General features: G+C 36.3%; 1 protein-coding gene across 1 annotated transcript; it reads left to right on the top strand.

Moving 5' to 3' along the window:
• Positions 1–726: 726 nt before the first annotated feature.
• Positions 727–11,375, top strand: CLEC12A (C-type lectin domain family 12 member A). Its single transcript, XM_038576764.1, has 6 exons — positions 727–987; positions 5,766–5,858; positions 6,142–6,330; positions 7,263–7,414; positions 8,955–9,058; positions 11,108–11,375. The coding sequence occupies exons 1-6, from the start codon at positions 897–899 to the stop codon at positions 11,283–11,285; spliced, it is 807 nt and encodes a 268-aa protein (XP_038432692.1). The 5' UTR covers positions 727–896; the 3' UTR covers positions 11,286–11,375.
• Positions 11,376–16,222: the final 4,847 nt, after the last annotated feature.

The raw sequence follows: 16,222 nt of genomic DNA on the forward strand, positions 1-16,222 counted from the left end.
ATGGACCCCTGCCTCCTAAGAATGCTGAGTTGACTCTATAAGATCCTGACTTTGCAGGACTCTGGAGCCGTATTTGCTTCCCCCTTTTGGTATACTTTAGTTGGGAGCTGGCTAAAAAAGATTGAGGCAGTCTGCAGAGAGACAGTAAGACTAATCTCAGCTTTCCTGGACTACAGAGAAATTCCTAGGGCCTTTGGTTTATACATTTTGGCCATTAGTATGCATGGTGTGGTTCCTGGGCCCCAAGCTCCTTTAGTATATTTCTTGTTACTAGAAAAACTAGGTGTTCCCTAACTCCTCCTAAACTAATTTATCCCTAAGTAAGAGAGTTACGAAGTGCAGTTTGTCCTCTGCCTCTGCCTGGGAGTGCTCTGGGTATATGAAGTCTCCCAGCAAAAGCAAATCATCTCTGTTACAACCTTTGCCGTGACACATACAAAACATCTGTACCGGGCCATTGCTGTAGAATCATTGAGTGTTTGAGGACTGTGTTCTTCTGTTCTTTCTCTGCTTGAAGGGTTTTCTCCAATAAATTCTATGTTATATCTGCACGTCTCTAGTGATCTGTGCCCCCTTACATGGCACTAGTAATATACAAGACAATTTTTAAAACTATTTCTGTAGTTGGCAGATATAGAGAAATGAGAAAAAGGAACAGTATAAGAGGAAGAACAACTTTCACTCTTGCAACTATGTCTGAGGCCTCTGATAGGCTGTAGCTCCTTTGTATACACACAGGATTGGGACAATGAAAAGAGAAGTTAAAGCTTATAAATTTAAGCTTTGGTTTATAAACAGAAGTTTAAAACCATAATTATTGTTTAACATTCAACTTTGTTGGTTCACCTTCATCTTTTTTTTTAATAGTTTTTTGGGCTATCTTTTCATAGCCATCAATGTCTGAAGAAGTTACTTACGCAGATCTAAAATTTCAGGACTCCAGAAAAGGGGAAAATATCCATGAGTTTGACACAGTTGGGATAAAAGGTAAGATTTTGAGCTTTGGATGTGTTGTAGGTTGAGCTTCCCATTTTTACCAAAATTACTAATGCACAAAATAATTATAAAGGGTTGATTTTTTTTTTTTTACTAAAGGTGGTAATTAAAAAAAATAAAGGTGCTAATTAGTGCATTGAATACTCAATCTTTTACAATGTTTCTATGCTGTAATGCCATACTCAAGATAATTAGGATAGGATAATGGCTTGATTTTATTGGATTATGAAACATTTTTTCCCCTGTAAAACAAGGGCCTATGTTGTCCAGGAAAGTCATGGTTTTGTAAGTGCTTCTTTTTTATAAGAAAATGCTAGTCACTGCTAACTCTGGGAAACGAACTAGGGGTGGTAGAAGGGGAGGAGGGCGGGGGGTGGGAGTGAATGGGTGACGGGCACTGGGGGTTATTCTGTATGTTAGTAAATTGAACACCAATAAAAAATAAATTAAAAAAAAAAGAAAAGAAAATGCTAGTCACAAATATAATGGTAAAACTGGCTCTCATCTTTCTTCCTATGTGATAGGCACTGTCCTATCCTCATAAGGTAGAAATGAGCATCTCTGTTTTACAGGAAAGCAACAGTGGCTTCAGGGAGTACATGGTATGCTTGAGTGTCACATGCATGTCTGTGGATTGGGAAAGACTCTCTATTTACCCATCAGAATTATGGAGGAGAGGTTTTAGAAACCATTGGATGTCCATTGGACATTTAAGTCCATCATTTGACCTTTTGAAGTCTGTATTCTCATCTATAAAATGGAGATAACAAGGCCTATTTAATTATGAGCTTGCAGCCATAATTTAGTGTATGCTATATGTGCCATTTTGAAAAGGCTAACATGTTTAATGATTATTTCATGAGGCTTAAATTAAAGATAGATAAAGATGAGAAATATACTCACAAAATGTTTTTTTTATCGGCCAGAATTTTACTACTCATTTTTTATTTATTCATTTAGTCTCATTATATATTTCTCTAATATTTAAAATTGGCCACACTTTTCAGTTCTGGGGACCACAAATGAAAATGAGGGAATCTCAAGAAGAATGACAATACTAAATAAGTTTGAGAATATTTTTTCTGAAAGGAATATTAGAAGGAATTAAAGTTCTGTTACTTTTAAGCTGCTCCAGTTTGATCACTACCATCAAACAAATCAAATTTTATTCATAAAAAAATACTAAGTGATCCTTTGTAGCCATGTATGACTAAGTGGAAGAATCTGAACTTAAAACTAAACAGTGAGGGAATCCCTGGGTGGCGCAGCGGTTTAGCGCCTGTTTTAGGCCCAAGGCGCGATCCTGGAGACCCGGGATCGAATCCCACGTCGGGCTCCCAGTGCATGGAGCCTGCTTCTCCCTCTGCCTGTGTCTCTGCCTCTCTCTCTCTCTGTGTGTGTGACTATCATAAATAAATAAAAATAAAAATAAATAAAAAAACTAAACAGCGAGGAATTTTATTTCAACATTAAACTATAACTGGAGATAAAAGAGTGAGACAGTAGTATTCAGAGCTATAAATTGGAATTTTGTGAATGAGCATGTTACTACACTGTTAGACATATTATTCATTTATTTATTGTTAGTTTTTAAAGGAGTTTTTAAAGATTTTATCTATTTATTCATGAGAGACATAGAGAGAGAGGCAGAAGCAGGCTCCTTGCAGAGAGCCTGATGCAGGACTCAATCCCGGACCCAGGGATCATGCCCTGAGCTGAAGGCAGTTGCTGAACAGCTGAGCTATCCAGGTGTCCAGACATGTTATTCATTTACTTACATAAATCAGATTATATCACTTCTCCTTAGCTTGCTGTTAGGTCTATTCATGCTTTGAATAATTAGAAAATTCTAAATAGCTCAAGGAATATTATAGTTGAATGGGAATATAGCTGTTTTTTATAAATCTTTAATTAATTCAGTTTCCCTAGGTATGAGATATATTTTGAACTAAATTTGCTTATCTTAATATGGTATTTAAGAAGTGACTGCTTTGGTTAAACTGTTGAGAAGAACTTAATAACATGATAATTTATTTTAAAGTGATTCTTGCAGTCATATGATGGGATTAATATTTCCAGAATCTGACTTATTACTTAGAAATGGGAAAAATAATGTTTATTGGAGGTTACAAAATACTTAGATACATACATGCACCAAATTCCCATATGTTGAGCCTAGATATAGAGGAAAGAAGAAGAAAGAAAGAAAGAAAGAAAGAAAGAAAGAAAGAAAGAAAGAAAGAAAGAAAGAAAGAAAGAAAGAGAAAGAAAGAAAGAAAGAAAGAAAGAAAGAAAGAAAGAAAGAAAGAAAGAAGAAAGGAAGAAAGAGAGAAAAGAGAGAGAGGGAGGGAAGAAGGGAGGAAGAAGAAAAGTAAAAAAAAGAAAAGAAATAAATGAAGTATATGTGTGTGAAACAGAGATGAGAGACAAAAAGAGAGACAGAGAGACCTCTAAAAAAATGTCATTTGATTTCTACCAAGTCAAGTATATATTACCCCCCAATTTCTCCTATTTCTTTTGGAGTTTAAGTTAAATGAAAAGACACATAGAGGCCTGAAGAAAGAAAAGAGACAAAGAAATATTAGAAGATACAACATTCAAAACCACATTATACCCCAAAGTTTTGTATTTAAAATTTTTTTCCTCTAAAACTGTTTCCTTTCCCCAATCATGCTCATTTCACTAGATATAAATATAAATTCATATTTAATACAATCACCAGGTGTTTTCTATAGGCCAGCAATGTTCTAATTGTATTACCAATATTAAATCACTTAATCTCTGATATTTTATGGCATTCTATTTTAGCATGCAAAAACTAAGATACAGAGATGCAAATGATTTGTCCAATATCTGACATGATAAGCAGTAGATCCAGCATTCAAGCTCAGACATATTAGCCCTAGGAATAATTTTGCCTTTTTAAAAAAATCACTATGCTATACTGCCTATAAGTGTGCATATTATTATCCACCCCCTTTATCAAGTAAAAGATCTCTCATAAACATTTCATAAATTTGTATTATAGATTCTAACTTCAAAATGTATTTTTAATCAATTCATGGGTGGTCATATTATCTAATCTTAGTAAAACAAACTACTATTCTCTCTCACATGGCATGCTACAGTAGTTTTCTTGCTATTTTCCCCGCTTCCAACACTGCTACTCTATAATTAATTCATTGTCCATATAAACTAAAATCTTAAAAAAAAAAAACCCTCAATTATTTTCCTGTTTTCATTAAAGCCTTCCATTGGTTTTCCAAAAGAAGTCCAATCCCCTCTGGTTTAACAAAGCCTGTAGGTAATCTGTCTCCTGCATTTTTTACCTCCTCGAACATCATTTCTTGTCTTGGCCACAGTTTTTTAGCCATTGATTTTTTTTTTCTATTTTTCAAATAGGTAAGGATCTTTCCCAGATTAGGTTTTTTTTTAACTAGATACTCTTGCTGCTTATAATGTTCTTCCCACTGATTTTGCAGGCACATTCCCATTGGCCATAAGATCAAAACTACGTGCTCTCCATAATATAACTGTTTTAAATCTGTGTATACCATAGCACAATGTGAGATCCCTATAATCTATTTATCATCCATCTATCCATCTAATCTATCTATCTATCTATCTATCTATCTATCTATCTATCATCTATCTATCATCTATCATCTCTATTATCATATATCTATTTATTTTCTCTCACAATTACAATGTATCTTCATGAGAGTAGGGACTTATATGTCTTGCTCACTTCTGTATTGTGAGCACCCAAAATAATGTGTAGTATATAGAAGATATTGAACCCATAACTTTAGTCTAATTGTATACATAAATAAATGAGAATATACTTCTTACAAAAGATAGTACTTGAAGCCACACTTCTAACCTTCAATAAGACCTTGACTATCTAGTTCTTTCACCATTAACTATTGCTAGATGTCATTTTGCATTTCACTTTCAATTTTTTCTATATTTCACAATATTATTACTTCAGCAACTAAGAGATGTAGGATACAGACCAGAAGTATAATAAGGTTATCACATTATTCTTGAATTATATTTTTTGAAACATCTAGTATTCACATACACAAATGATGATAATTTAAATCAGGTGGTGATTTAATAATGATTAATTTATAATATAAAGTATATGATTCCTCTTTTTTTTTAAAAGGGGAATGATCTGTTTTGGGGCTTTAGTGTTTGGCAAAAAAAGAAATACCAACAGAAGTTTGTTGCTAAAACTATGAAGAAATCCTGGACACGTGGAGATATTACAAAAGACACTCTATCATCTATGTTTCACAGCAAATTCTCAGCACTGGGGAGAAGGACATACATAATTGAAATTATTTGCTTTGTCATTCACAACTTTCCACTCACAGAAGGAATACTCTGAATGACCCATTAGCTCTCAGCTACCCATTTTCCCCAAATTTGTATATTGTATCCAGATTGATTGGTTTTCTCAATTCTCTTTTTAAAGCCCATTTTTTCCTCTGTGTTCCTTGAATCAGCCTACCAATTAACAGCTTCTCCATTGAGAACCATTTTTGCATGCAAAAACATGAATAAAATGTTTTTTATGTGTTCTCTAGAAATTTTAAAATGTCCTTGAGTTTCTAGCAAAACACATTTCTTTACCAGAGACATGTTAGGAAAGAAATAAAGGTAAAATGAATGAATGGATAGATGAATGAATGAATGAATGAATGATTTGAATAAAGATGTATACCATTTCCAGGCCTGTCTGCTAATTTTGCTTTTCACAGCACCACCTGCTCCTTCCCATGGATGGTGTCAGAGAGTCTTGGCTCTTCTATGCCTTCTGCTGCTGATTGGACTAGGAGTCTTAGGAAGCATATGTATGTATTAACCTATGTTTTGATTGAAAGGGCTAACACCTAGAATTACATGAGTTTTACAAGAAAGTTTATTTTTGAATTGAGGCTTAGAAATGATTATTGGTGATAAAACCCCAAAAGGTATTGATAACTAGATACTTAAACATGGTAGTCAGTTTCCCTCACTCCCATAAAGGGACTACTTCCCTAGACCTTTAATTTTGTAATTAGTTCAGCAGCAAGGATGATGGGTTGTTGAGGGTTTTTTTTTTTTTTATCATTTCTTTTTTTTTTTAATCTGGAGTTTACACAACTTTGAAGATAGAAATGAGAAAATTGAATAAACTACAAAATTTCAAAGAAGAACTTCAGAGGAATATTTCTCTACAACTAATGAGTAACATGAATAGTTCCAAGATGATCAGGAACTTATCTGTCACACTGCAAGTAACAGCCACCAAATTATGTCATGAACTCTACAAAAGAGAACCAGGTAATCCTACATTCCTCTCTAAGCTATTTATTAGACAATGAACAAAACCTAGGTGTCACTTGAAAATCATTTCATCAATAGGTAACAGCTTTTCCCTAGGATGCCATTATTTGGAGAAAGGAATTAAATGTGATTGACAAAGGACTCACTGATATTTCCTTGCAGTAAGAAGAAAAACAGGAAAAATAATAATACCTGTAGACCCCCAAATTATCAGAGGCTGAGAGTTAGTTAATAAAATATCAGACAGTATACAGTTTCTCTAATCTGACATTCACTACTGTTATTTGGGCACTGAGGTCAACAAAAGATAGGGAGGCGATCATAAGTCACCTCTTTATATCCTTTTTAAAGGATTAGAAGAGTCTTTTCTTTTTTATAGGTGATCTTATTCTTAAATTTCAGTCAATGTTTGATGAGAATCAATAGAAAAGAGTTAGGCTTTGCCTTTAGAGTTAGGAGGAATTGTTTTTTAAGTATATCTAACAGTTTCTATAGCTATTATAACTAAAACATGTTCTTGGTGCTCTTGAGAACTCCCCCAAATATTCAATGTCAGGCAGCAAGAAATGCTGTAGTTAGAGAAGGCAGGGCTGCTGTAAGATTTTTTTTGGTGGGGTTGATTCTTACTACACAATGTTTTTGTGATTAGCCTTCATTGTCATGTAGTATTATAAAAAATGAAAAAGAAACATAAGTTAATCAATCATTTTTCAGGACTCTTGAGGTAAGAAAATATGCTGGAATTCAATGGACATTTAATTTGGAATGTGTTCTTTATCTTTTGGACTGAGGATGCATTTTCTTCATCTTTCATGTAAAAAAGAAGAGAGACAAGTAAATTTGGTTAATTTGACATAGAGAACAATGGGAATAATAAGAATAATGGAGATTATCAACACAACCCAAATGAAACCATGTTCTTCTTCCAGAGCACAAATGTAAACCTTGTCCAAAGACATGGATGTGGCATGAGGACAGCTGCTATATACTAAAGAACAGTTATGAAACATGGCAAGAGAGTGTCATGTTCTGTTCTGCTCAAAATGCCAGCCTGTTGACAATTAAGAATAAAAGCGTATTGGTAAGGTCCCATGGATCTCTGTCTGTGAAGAAGGAAGCCACTTTTCCCATCATAGAATAGAGAGGAATGAGACATATTGGGGAATATTTGTGCTAATCCAGACATGATTCTGGCTTAATTTAGTTAGAGTATGAAGTGGCTGAGACTTAGTACATTTATTACAGGGTAGGATAGCCAACGTGTCATCTAAAACCTTAGCTTAGGATGTTAACATCAGCAAAATCTCAGAGGCCAGACAGATGGAGAGATATGGAGTGTCCAGTCTTTGGGTCTGTGAACATTTCCAAAATGAAATGTTAGGATCAACTCTCAGAACATAATTTCTGAGAATTTATCTAAAAACAGTTGATCAGGAGATCATTCCTGAGGGTTACAAATTCTGTAAAATCTGGATAAGAGAAGAATCTCTGTTGCTACCATTTTGTCTTTTTTTTTTTTTTTTTTTTACTAAGAGAAAAAGCTAACATATACTAGAATAAGAAGATAGTATAAAGAAGTAGAATTAAGATGGGATGTCAAAGGCAAGTATTAAGCAGATATATTATACTGACTCTCTGGGTCCCAGGAAGAGTGAGTTCTCTGGAAGATTTGTTTCTGTACTTATGTATTTATTTTCTTCTTTCTAGTATCTAAATAGAATCTCCATATTTTACTTATTCTTCAGCACTTCTGATCTCTCAGATAGTATTCACATATTATTTAAGGAAAAAATTCATTTTCCCAAAAGTGTCAGCTTCCCTACTGTAAGAAGCTCTATCATCATTTACAGCTGTGGGGGAAATCAAACCATGATATCATCCACATCTAATCATTCTCAACTGATCCATCTTAGTCACTCAAAAATGTCTGGAATATGAGGAAAAAAGAACTTTGGCTCTAAAATTCTGGACTGGATCTAAATTCTACTTTATAACCACTTCTCATTTGACTTGGATGGATAGGTTTTTTCTCCTACTTCTTCTGTTTCTATTAACTTGTGTTTATATTAATTAACCACATCTTTTGCTCCTGGACTAACTTCTACTGGATACGTGAATCTTGAAGTTTGTGACCTTCATTGACCTCAAGTTAAAGTAATGCATAGAATGGTAGATACTTTCCCTTGTGAAACAGTAACTGATAAATAACTGTCAGAAGAAATCTTACAGTAAGGAGCACTTTGTTTAGATTTTTTTTAAAGATTTTATGTATTTATTCATGAGACACACAGAGAGAGAGAGAGAGAGGCAGAGACACAGGCAGAGGGAAAAGCAGGCTTCATGCAGGAAGCCCAATGCGGGACTCGATCCCGGGACTCCAGGATCACGCCCTGGGCCGAAGGCAGGTGCTAAACTGCTGAGCCACTCAGGGATCCCCTAGATTTTTTTTTCTAATGGCAGTACAATGTAAAAGAAAAGCAGTAGTGTAATGTCAAAAATGTTACTTTAAAACAGTAATTTGTAAGAAATTATATTGTGAGGTAATGTACAGAAATGGGAGACAATTAGTATTTTTGTGGGAGGTAAACAATTATTTTTTTAAACATCTCTATTTCTTGTAGGAATTTATAAAATCCAACAGGTTATATAATTACTGGCTGGGATTATCTCCCAAGTATGACAGAGATTACCAGAAACTGGATGAAACGATTTTCTCCTCCAACTGGTAAGTTTTTGTTCTTTTTGAATTTTTATAGTTGGTTTGAGTATGGTGTTTTCACCAGGAGCATTGTAGCTTAGAACTAAAAATAGCTTCAATTGAAATTGCACCCTCAAATAACTCTTTTCTCTTAACTCAGCCTTCTTTAAAGTGTGTAATAATGCAAAAAATTACCACAAATATCTCATTATCTTGACAAGTCACTAAGGAATTTATTTTTTTAAGATTTATTTATGTATTCATGAGAGACACAAAGAGAGAGAGAGAGAGAGAGAGAGAGATAAAGACATAGGCAGAAGGAGAAGCAGTTTCCCGGCAAGAAGCTGGATGTGAGACTCGATCCCAGACCCTGGGATCACACCCTTGTCCAAAGGCAGATGCTTAACCGCTGAGCCACCCAGGTGTCCCTTGAAATGGCCATTTTGAATGAAAAATTTATAAATAGACTAGAACATTTCTAGTAAAGGGAACAAAATGAACATGGGCATGTTATATTGCATAGATGGTATGTATAAAATAATTTGTTTTGTAATATATTAGGAAATCTGGTTATAAATATATCATTATGAATAGATTCATATGCTATATTTGTTCTACTTGAAATAGGAGGAGAGGGGACAGTCAAGGAGTACATAAAAATCATGCTGAAATTCCATTTGCATTTTATAAGCCTTTAAATTTGAGAAGCAGACAGGATCAGACTAAAGAAAGAAACCAGAGCCTCAACATGCCCATGAATTCATACTTATTTGTTCTTTGAGGACACATTAAGCAGGAGTGAACGCAGGGCAGTTGCGTTGGGGTCCAGCCACGCTAAATCTAAACCCTGAGATTCCTGGACACTCCCCACAGTGGGTGAGAAGCAAATACAAGTTTTGATTGTTTTGTTTGCATTTTCCTTCAGACAAATAGTAGACTCGAGAATATGGGTCAGAAAGACAAGGCAGTTCTGTCTTTGGCAGTTTACAATGATGGGACAGAGCAGGGGACAATATATGTGTACAAATGGAGGACAGAAGAAAATATATTTTAAAGATCTCATTTGGAGTAAAGGGACTAGAGATGAAGGTAGTGTGTGCATCAGAGGAGAGTACAGATGGAATCTTGTTTTGAAAAAATAGAATTTCCATGTGCTTATTTGTAATTATTGCTAATGGGGAGGTAATCTATAGTGGAATAGAAGACATCATATATTTCAAATTGTTAAGAAATAATACCTAAATAAAAAGTACATAATAATATATATGTATATATAATACATTAGATAGGTGTATAATATATAGTTATATATGTGTAGGCAATGTATTTCCTTTTGTTTTTTTTCTTAATGTATTTTGGGATGTGTTTCTCAAAAAGGGGCTATTATCAATGACATCTGTATCATGTCACTTCAAATAGGAAATTTCGCTTTTGATAAATTAATTGATAACCATTTTTTATTAATGATCATTATTTATTGACCAAAGTATTTAATAAACTATATTTTTCCCAAAGGATATTTTCAATTTACAAGTTTGTCTCTGATGCATAGTCCCTGCTCAGTAATCTTGTATTAGGAGCTCGTAATTATTCAAGAACTTCAGAATAAAATCCCTGAAAAATGGTTAGGGGGAAATGTTACTTGGAGATGATGTTGAACTGAAGATATCATATGTTAAGTTAATTCCTGACTTGGGTGATTATGAAAAATATTTGAAGAGACAGTGTTGAAGATTTACCAGAGAAGCTAGACTGGGGGATTTAATAGAATTGTATTATTCTAAATCATATTAAGTATTGAGGAAGGGAGATGGTACATCTGGAAGTAAAGGACAGCAAGTAGTCCAGATGTAAAAAAAAAAATGGAAAAGGCAGATTAAGTAAGGCAGTGTTTGATACTGCATATTTGTTGATAAATATAAGTAACTTGGGCACTCTTGATATTCCAAATAATAATTAAAATGTATTTTAGATAATATAGACCCAGGAGCAATGATATATTGGTAAATCTTTTTTCCTATGGATGTGTTTCAAATGTTTGACTTGCCAAGTGTAATTCTTTATTTTCTCTTTCAGGTTTATGAGAAACACAAATGATGTAAATGGTTTGATGTATTGTGGATATGTGGACATACCATTTGTTTACTATATAAAATGCACTTCCAGGCAGCGTGTCATATGTAAGAAGCTGGCTGATCCAGTTAAGATTGAGAGCATGCTAATGAATGAAATACCAAATGAAAAATATAGTTAGCATTTCACTATTATCCTGTCATTAAAGCAACTTTTGGGAGCATACACCTTGTGGACCATGCAAAGGGAATAAAGATGCTATGAGATTAAATCTTTGCGTGTCTCCTAATAACATACAGTTTTAAACTTTCTTCTTTCTTTCACCTCATTTGCTGATTGAAAGGAACCCAAAGTCTTATCTTATCATCTAGATACAGACCAGATACAGTTGAGCATAAATAGAGTGTGTTGTGTGAACATACAGAAAACTCAAACTCACTTTTCCTGCTTTTCCAGGAATAAACAAGGTGAATACCAACCTTATACAACACCAGGGAAAATGAAATCTAGGAATATATAGAAAGGATATACATCATGACTGATTGGAATTTATTTTAGTAATTAATATAGGTTGATTTACATTTTAGAAAAAAATAGAGACAAAAAATCTGTTATTATTATAATAGATGTAGAAAAGCATTTTATAAAATTTAATACCTCATCTCTCAGAAAACTAGAAGCAGGTTTCCCTAATCTGATAAAGAACATTGACATTAGAGAAAACAACAAACCAAACAAAAAATTAACAACCACAACAAACTTTAAACCTAACATCATACTTGTGGTTAAAAGTGAAGTTTTTCTTTTGAACTCTGGAACAAGATCAGAATGGCCTTTATCAATTATTTTATTCAGTAGCCTCTATTGTTTATAGGAGGTCCTAGAAGCAAAATAAGTCAAGAAAAATAAATTTAAAAATATAAAAAATAAGAAAGGAAGAAATAAGACATTTTAATTTGTAGCTAGTGTAATTGTGTGTGTGTGTGTGTGTGTGTGTGTATAACAGAAACTAACAGAAACTATTATGATAAATATTTTATCAAGAATATTGGATAAGGAGGCAGCAAGCTGGTGGAGGAGTAGGTTCTCCAACCCACCTATATCCACCAACTTACCTAGATAACTTTCTTTTTTTTTTTAAATTTTTACTTATTTATTTATGATAGTCACGGAGAGAGAGAAAGAGGCAGAGACACAAGCAGAGAGAGAAGCAGGCTCCATGCACCGGGAGCCCCTCGTGGGATTCGATCTCGGGTCTCCAGGATCACGCCCTGGGCCAAAGGCAGGCGCTAAACTGCTGCGCCACCCAGGGATCCCCCTAGATAACTTTCAAATCATCCTGAAAACCTACGAATTTGACCTGAGATATAGAGAACAGGGGATCCCTGGGTGGCTCAGTGGTTTAGCGCCTGCCTTTGGCCCAGAGCACGATCCTCGAGTCCCGGGATTGAGTCCCGCCTCAGGCTCCCTGCATGGAGTCTGCTTCTCCCTCCTCCTGTGTCTCTGCCTCTCTCTCTCTCTATGTCTATCATGAATAAATAAATAAGATCTTTAAATAAATAAATAGATAAATAAGTAGAGAACAGTTGGAATGCTACAGAAAGAAGGGTTTTCGCTTCTAACAAGGTAGAAAGGCAGAAAAAAAAAAAAAAGAATCAAGTAGGGGAGTGCACCCCCGCCCCCACCAGGAGCCAGGCTAAGGCCGGGGGCAGAGCCTCTGGGACAGGAAAGCCCAGCCCCGGAGAAGCAGGAACTTTAAAAATCTGCACCGGATTCTTCCCGGCCCGAAAGGCGCTTAGCAGGGAACTCGGGGAGGATCCCAGGAGGGACAGTGGAGCCTCAGGTTCCCGGGGTCCCTAATAGAGGAAGGGCGCCCGGGGGAGAGCCACCACACACTGCAGGCCAAGCGCGGTAAAGGGCTGGAGGGCATACCTGGCGGGGCCTCGGCAGAAGCCGGTGGGTCAGGCAGCAGCTCCGGGAGGATGGGGGCTGCACCCTGCTGCCTTCGGGAGCCAAGGCCCCGGGAGCATGATTCCAGCAGCGCAGGCCCCGGGGCCCAGGGTGACGGGGGACACAGCCCACCATCCCGCCCTATCCTCCGGAACAGGCGGAGGTGGGGAGAGCCCAGGATGGCAAGGACTCTCCTGCCACCAGGCGCCCCCAAGCTGCGCAGGTGAGCACCCCACACTCCTGGAGCTCAGTGTGGACTGGGAGCTGTGGTATTTACTGCAGGAGCTGACTCCAGGGCTAGAGAGCTGGCTGCCACCAGTGGTGTTGCTCCTTGTGTCACCCTGTGCCTGAGACAGGGCTGGGCCACCAGGGAACACGGGCCTCAGGGGATAAATAGCTGCCACTGAGCCTGGCACCCGGCGTGGGAGAGGCAGCTCCCCCAGGTACACACTCCTGAGAATCAGCACAGCAGCCCCTCCCCCTGAGGACCAGCTGGAAGGACAGGGGAAGAGCAAGTTCTGGACCAAGCAGTGCTGGAAAGCTTCAGGGGAAGTCGAGGGATTTACAGTACATGGAACTAAAGGGTACCCCTCTTTTTTTTCCTTTTTCCAATACAACTCATTTTTATATCAGACTATAAATTTCCAATATTTTTTTCTCTTTTCCCCACCTTAACTACAATATTTTACCACCTCTTCATTTTTAAGTTTCTTCCTTTTTGACTTTCATATTTCTATAATTACAGGTCTTAGATATATTTTCCACTTCTAGATTCCCTTTAACATACTCAACTAATTTTGGGGAGATATACAAAATATGTTTTTTTGCCTTGTGTTTTTTGTTTTCTCTGCCTCATTTCATCCTGCAATGGTGGAAGTTAATACTTTCTAAAACATGACCAGCATCACACAGAACCAAGTGGAATGCTGTGCTGGTTCATTCTGTGAGATTATATTCTCTCTTCATTCCCATTCCTTCCCCCTCTTTTATCTCATTTATGTTTTGATGGTCAATGCTGGGGCTCTCTACAAGTATTTTTGGTTTATATAAATTTGGGACTGAGCATCTTCTAACATACAGAACTTAATATACTCAGAACAAAGAGGGTCACCCTCAAGGACCCCCTCTGGTAGACTACATTCTCCCTCTACTACAACTTCATCACCACCATCATCTCCCAGTACCCCTCCTTTTTTTCTTCTCCTTTTTTTTTCCTTTTTCCTTTTGCTTTTTTCTCTTTTTTTTTCTTTTCTTTTTTTCATCTTCTTTGGGATTCTTGGCCTTTTATTTTTTTTACTAACTTGTTTTAAAATTTGTTTTTCATTTTAGTGGTCCTTTTTTTAAATTTCATCCCGATCTTTCTTGTCAATTTCTGGTCTCTGACCTTTTCAGAATCATCTAGGGTGAAATTTACTTAGGTCGTGGTTGATATTCTTGACTCAGCCCATTCATACTCTTCACTGAACAAAACAACTAGAAGGAAGAACTCACCACAAAAGAAAGAATCTGTACTCTCTCCCACAGAGTTACAGAATTTGAATTACAATTCGTGTCAGACATCCAATTCAGAAGCACAATTATAAAGCTACTGGTGGCTCTGGAAAAAAGCATAAAGGATTCAAGATATTTCATGAGGGAGAATTTAGAGCTAATCAGGCCGAAATTAAAAATCAATTAAATGAGATGCAATCCAAACTGGAGGTCCGAGGTGGAAGAAAGAGTGAGCAACATAGAAGACAAGTTGATGGCAAGGACAGAAGCAGGAAAAAAGAGAAAAACAATTAAAAGACCATGAGGAAAGGTTAAGGGAAATAAATGATAGCCTCAGAAGGAAAAATTTATGTATAATTGGCGTACCAGAGAGCACTGAAAGGGACAGAGGGCCAGAAAGCATATTTGAACAAATCATAGCTGAGCACTTTGCTAATTTGGGGAGGGAAACAGGCATTCATATCCAGGAGATAGATCCCCCCCCAATCAATAAAAACCGTTCAACACCTCAACATTTAATAGTGAAACTTGCAAATTCAAAAGATAAAGAGAAGTTCCTTAAAGCAGCAAGAGACAAGAGATCCCTAACTTATATGAGGAAAAATATTAGATTAAGAGCAGACCTCTCCACAGAGACCTGGCAGGCCAGAAAGGGCTGGCAGGATATATTCAGGGTCCTAAATGAGAAGAACATGCAGCCAAGAATACTCATCCAGCAAGGCTCTCATTCAAAATAGAAAGAGAGATAAAGAGCTTCCAAAATAGGCAGAAACTGAAAGAATATGACACCAAACCAGCTCTGCAAAAAAAATATTAAGGGGGACCCCATAAAAGAAAGAGGAAGCCCAAAGAAATAATCCACAAAAACAGGGACTGAATAGGTATTACAATGACACTCAATTCATTTATTTCAATAGTTACTCTGAATGTGATTGGGCTTAATGATCCCATCAAAGGCGCAGGAACACATCCATTTTCTGTCTACAAGAGACTCATTTTAGACCTAAGGCCATGTCCAGTCTGAAAATGAAAGGTTGGAGAACCATTTACCATTCAAATGGTCCTCAAAAGAAAGCAGGGGTAGCAATCCTCATATCAGATAAATTAAAGTTTATCCCAAACTATAGTAAGAGATGAAGAGGGACACTATATCATACTTAAAGGGTCTATCCAACAAGAAGACCTAACATTCATGAATATTTATGCCCGTAATGTGGGAGCTGCCAAGTATATCAATCAATTAATAACCAAAGGTAAGACATAGATAATAATACAGTAATAGTAGAAGGCTTCAACATGGCACTTTCTGCAAATGACATATTTTCTAAGCACAACATCACCAAAGAAACAAGAGCTTTAAATGATATACTGGACCAGATGGATTTCACAGACATATACAGAAGTTTGCATCCAAACGCAACTGAATGCACATTCTTCTCAATGGACATGGAAATTTCTCCAGAATAGATCCACATACTGGGTCACAAATCAGGTCTCAGCCAATACCAAATGATTGGGATTGTCCCCTGCATATTTTCAGGCCACAATGCTTTGAAACTAGAATTCAATCACAAGAAAATTTGGAAGAACTCAAACATGTGGAGGTTAAAGAGCATCCTGCTAAAAGATGAATGGGTCAATCAGGAAATTAGAGAAGAATTAAAAAGATTCATGGAA

This window comes from Canis lupus, chromosome 27, assembly GCF_011100685.1.
Source record: "Canis lupus familiaris isolate Mischka breed German Shepherd chromosome 27, alternate assembly UU_Cfam_GSD_1.0, whole genome shotgun sequence".
In the NCBI taxonomy this organism is placed as follows: Eukaryota; Metazoa; Chordata; class Mammalia; order Carnivora; family Canidae; genus Canis; species Canis lupus.

Excerpts from the sequence above, each read along its gene's own strand:
- CLEC12A (XM_038576764.1), top strand. The coding sequence starts at position 897 with ATGTCTGAAGAAGTTACTTACGCAGATCTAAAATTTCAGGACTCCAGA. Across the intron at positions 6,331-7,262 it reads ACTCTACAAAAGAGAACCAG|AGCACAAATGTAAACCTTGT; the intron begins GTAATCCTACAT and ends TTCTTCTTCCAG. Across the intron at positions 9,059-11,107 it reads ACGATTTTCTCCTCCAACTG|GTTTATGAGAAACACAAATG; the intron begins GTAAGTTTTTGT and ends TTTCTCTTTCAG.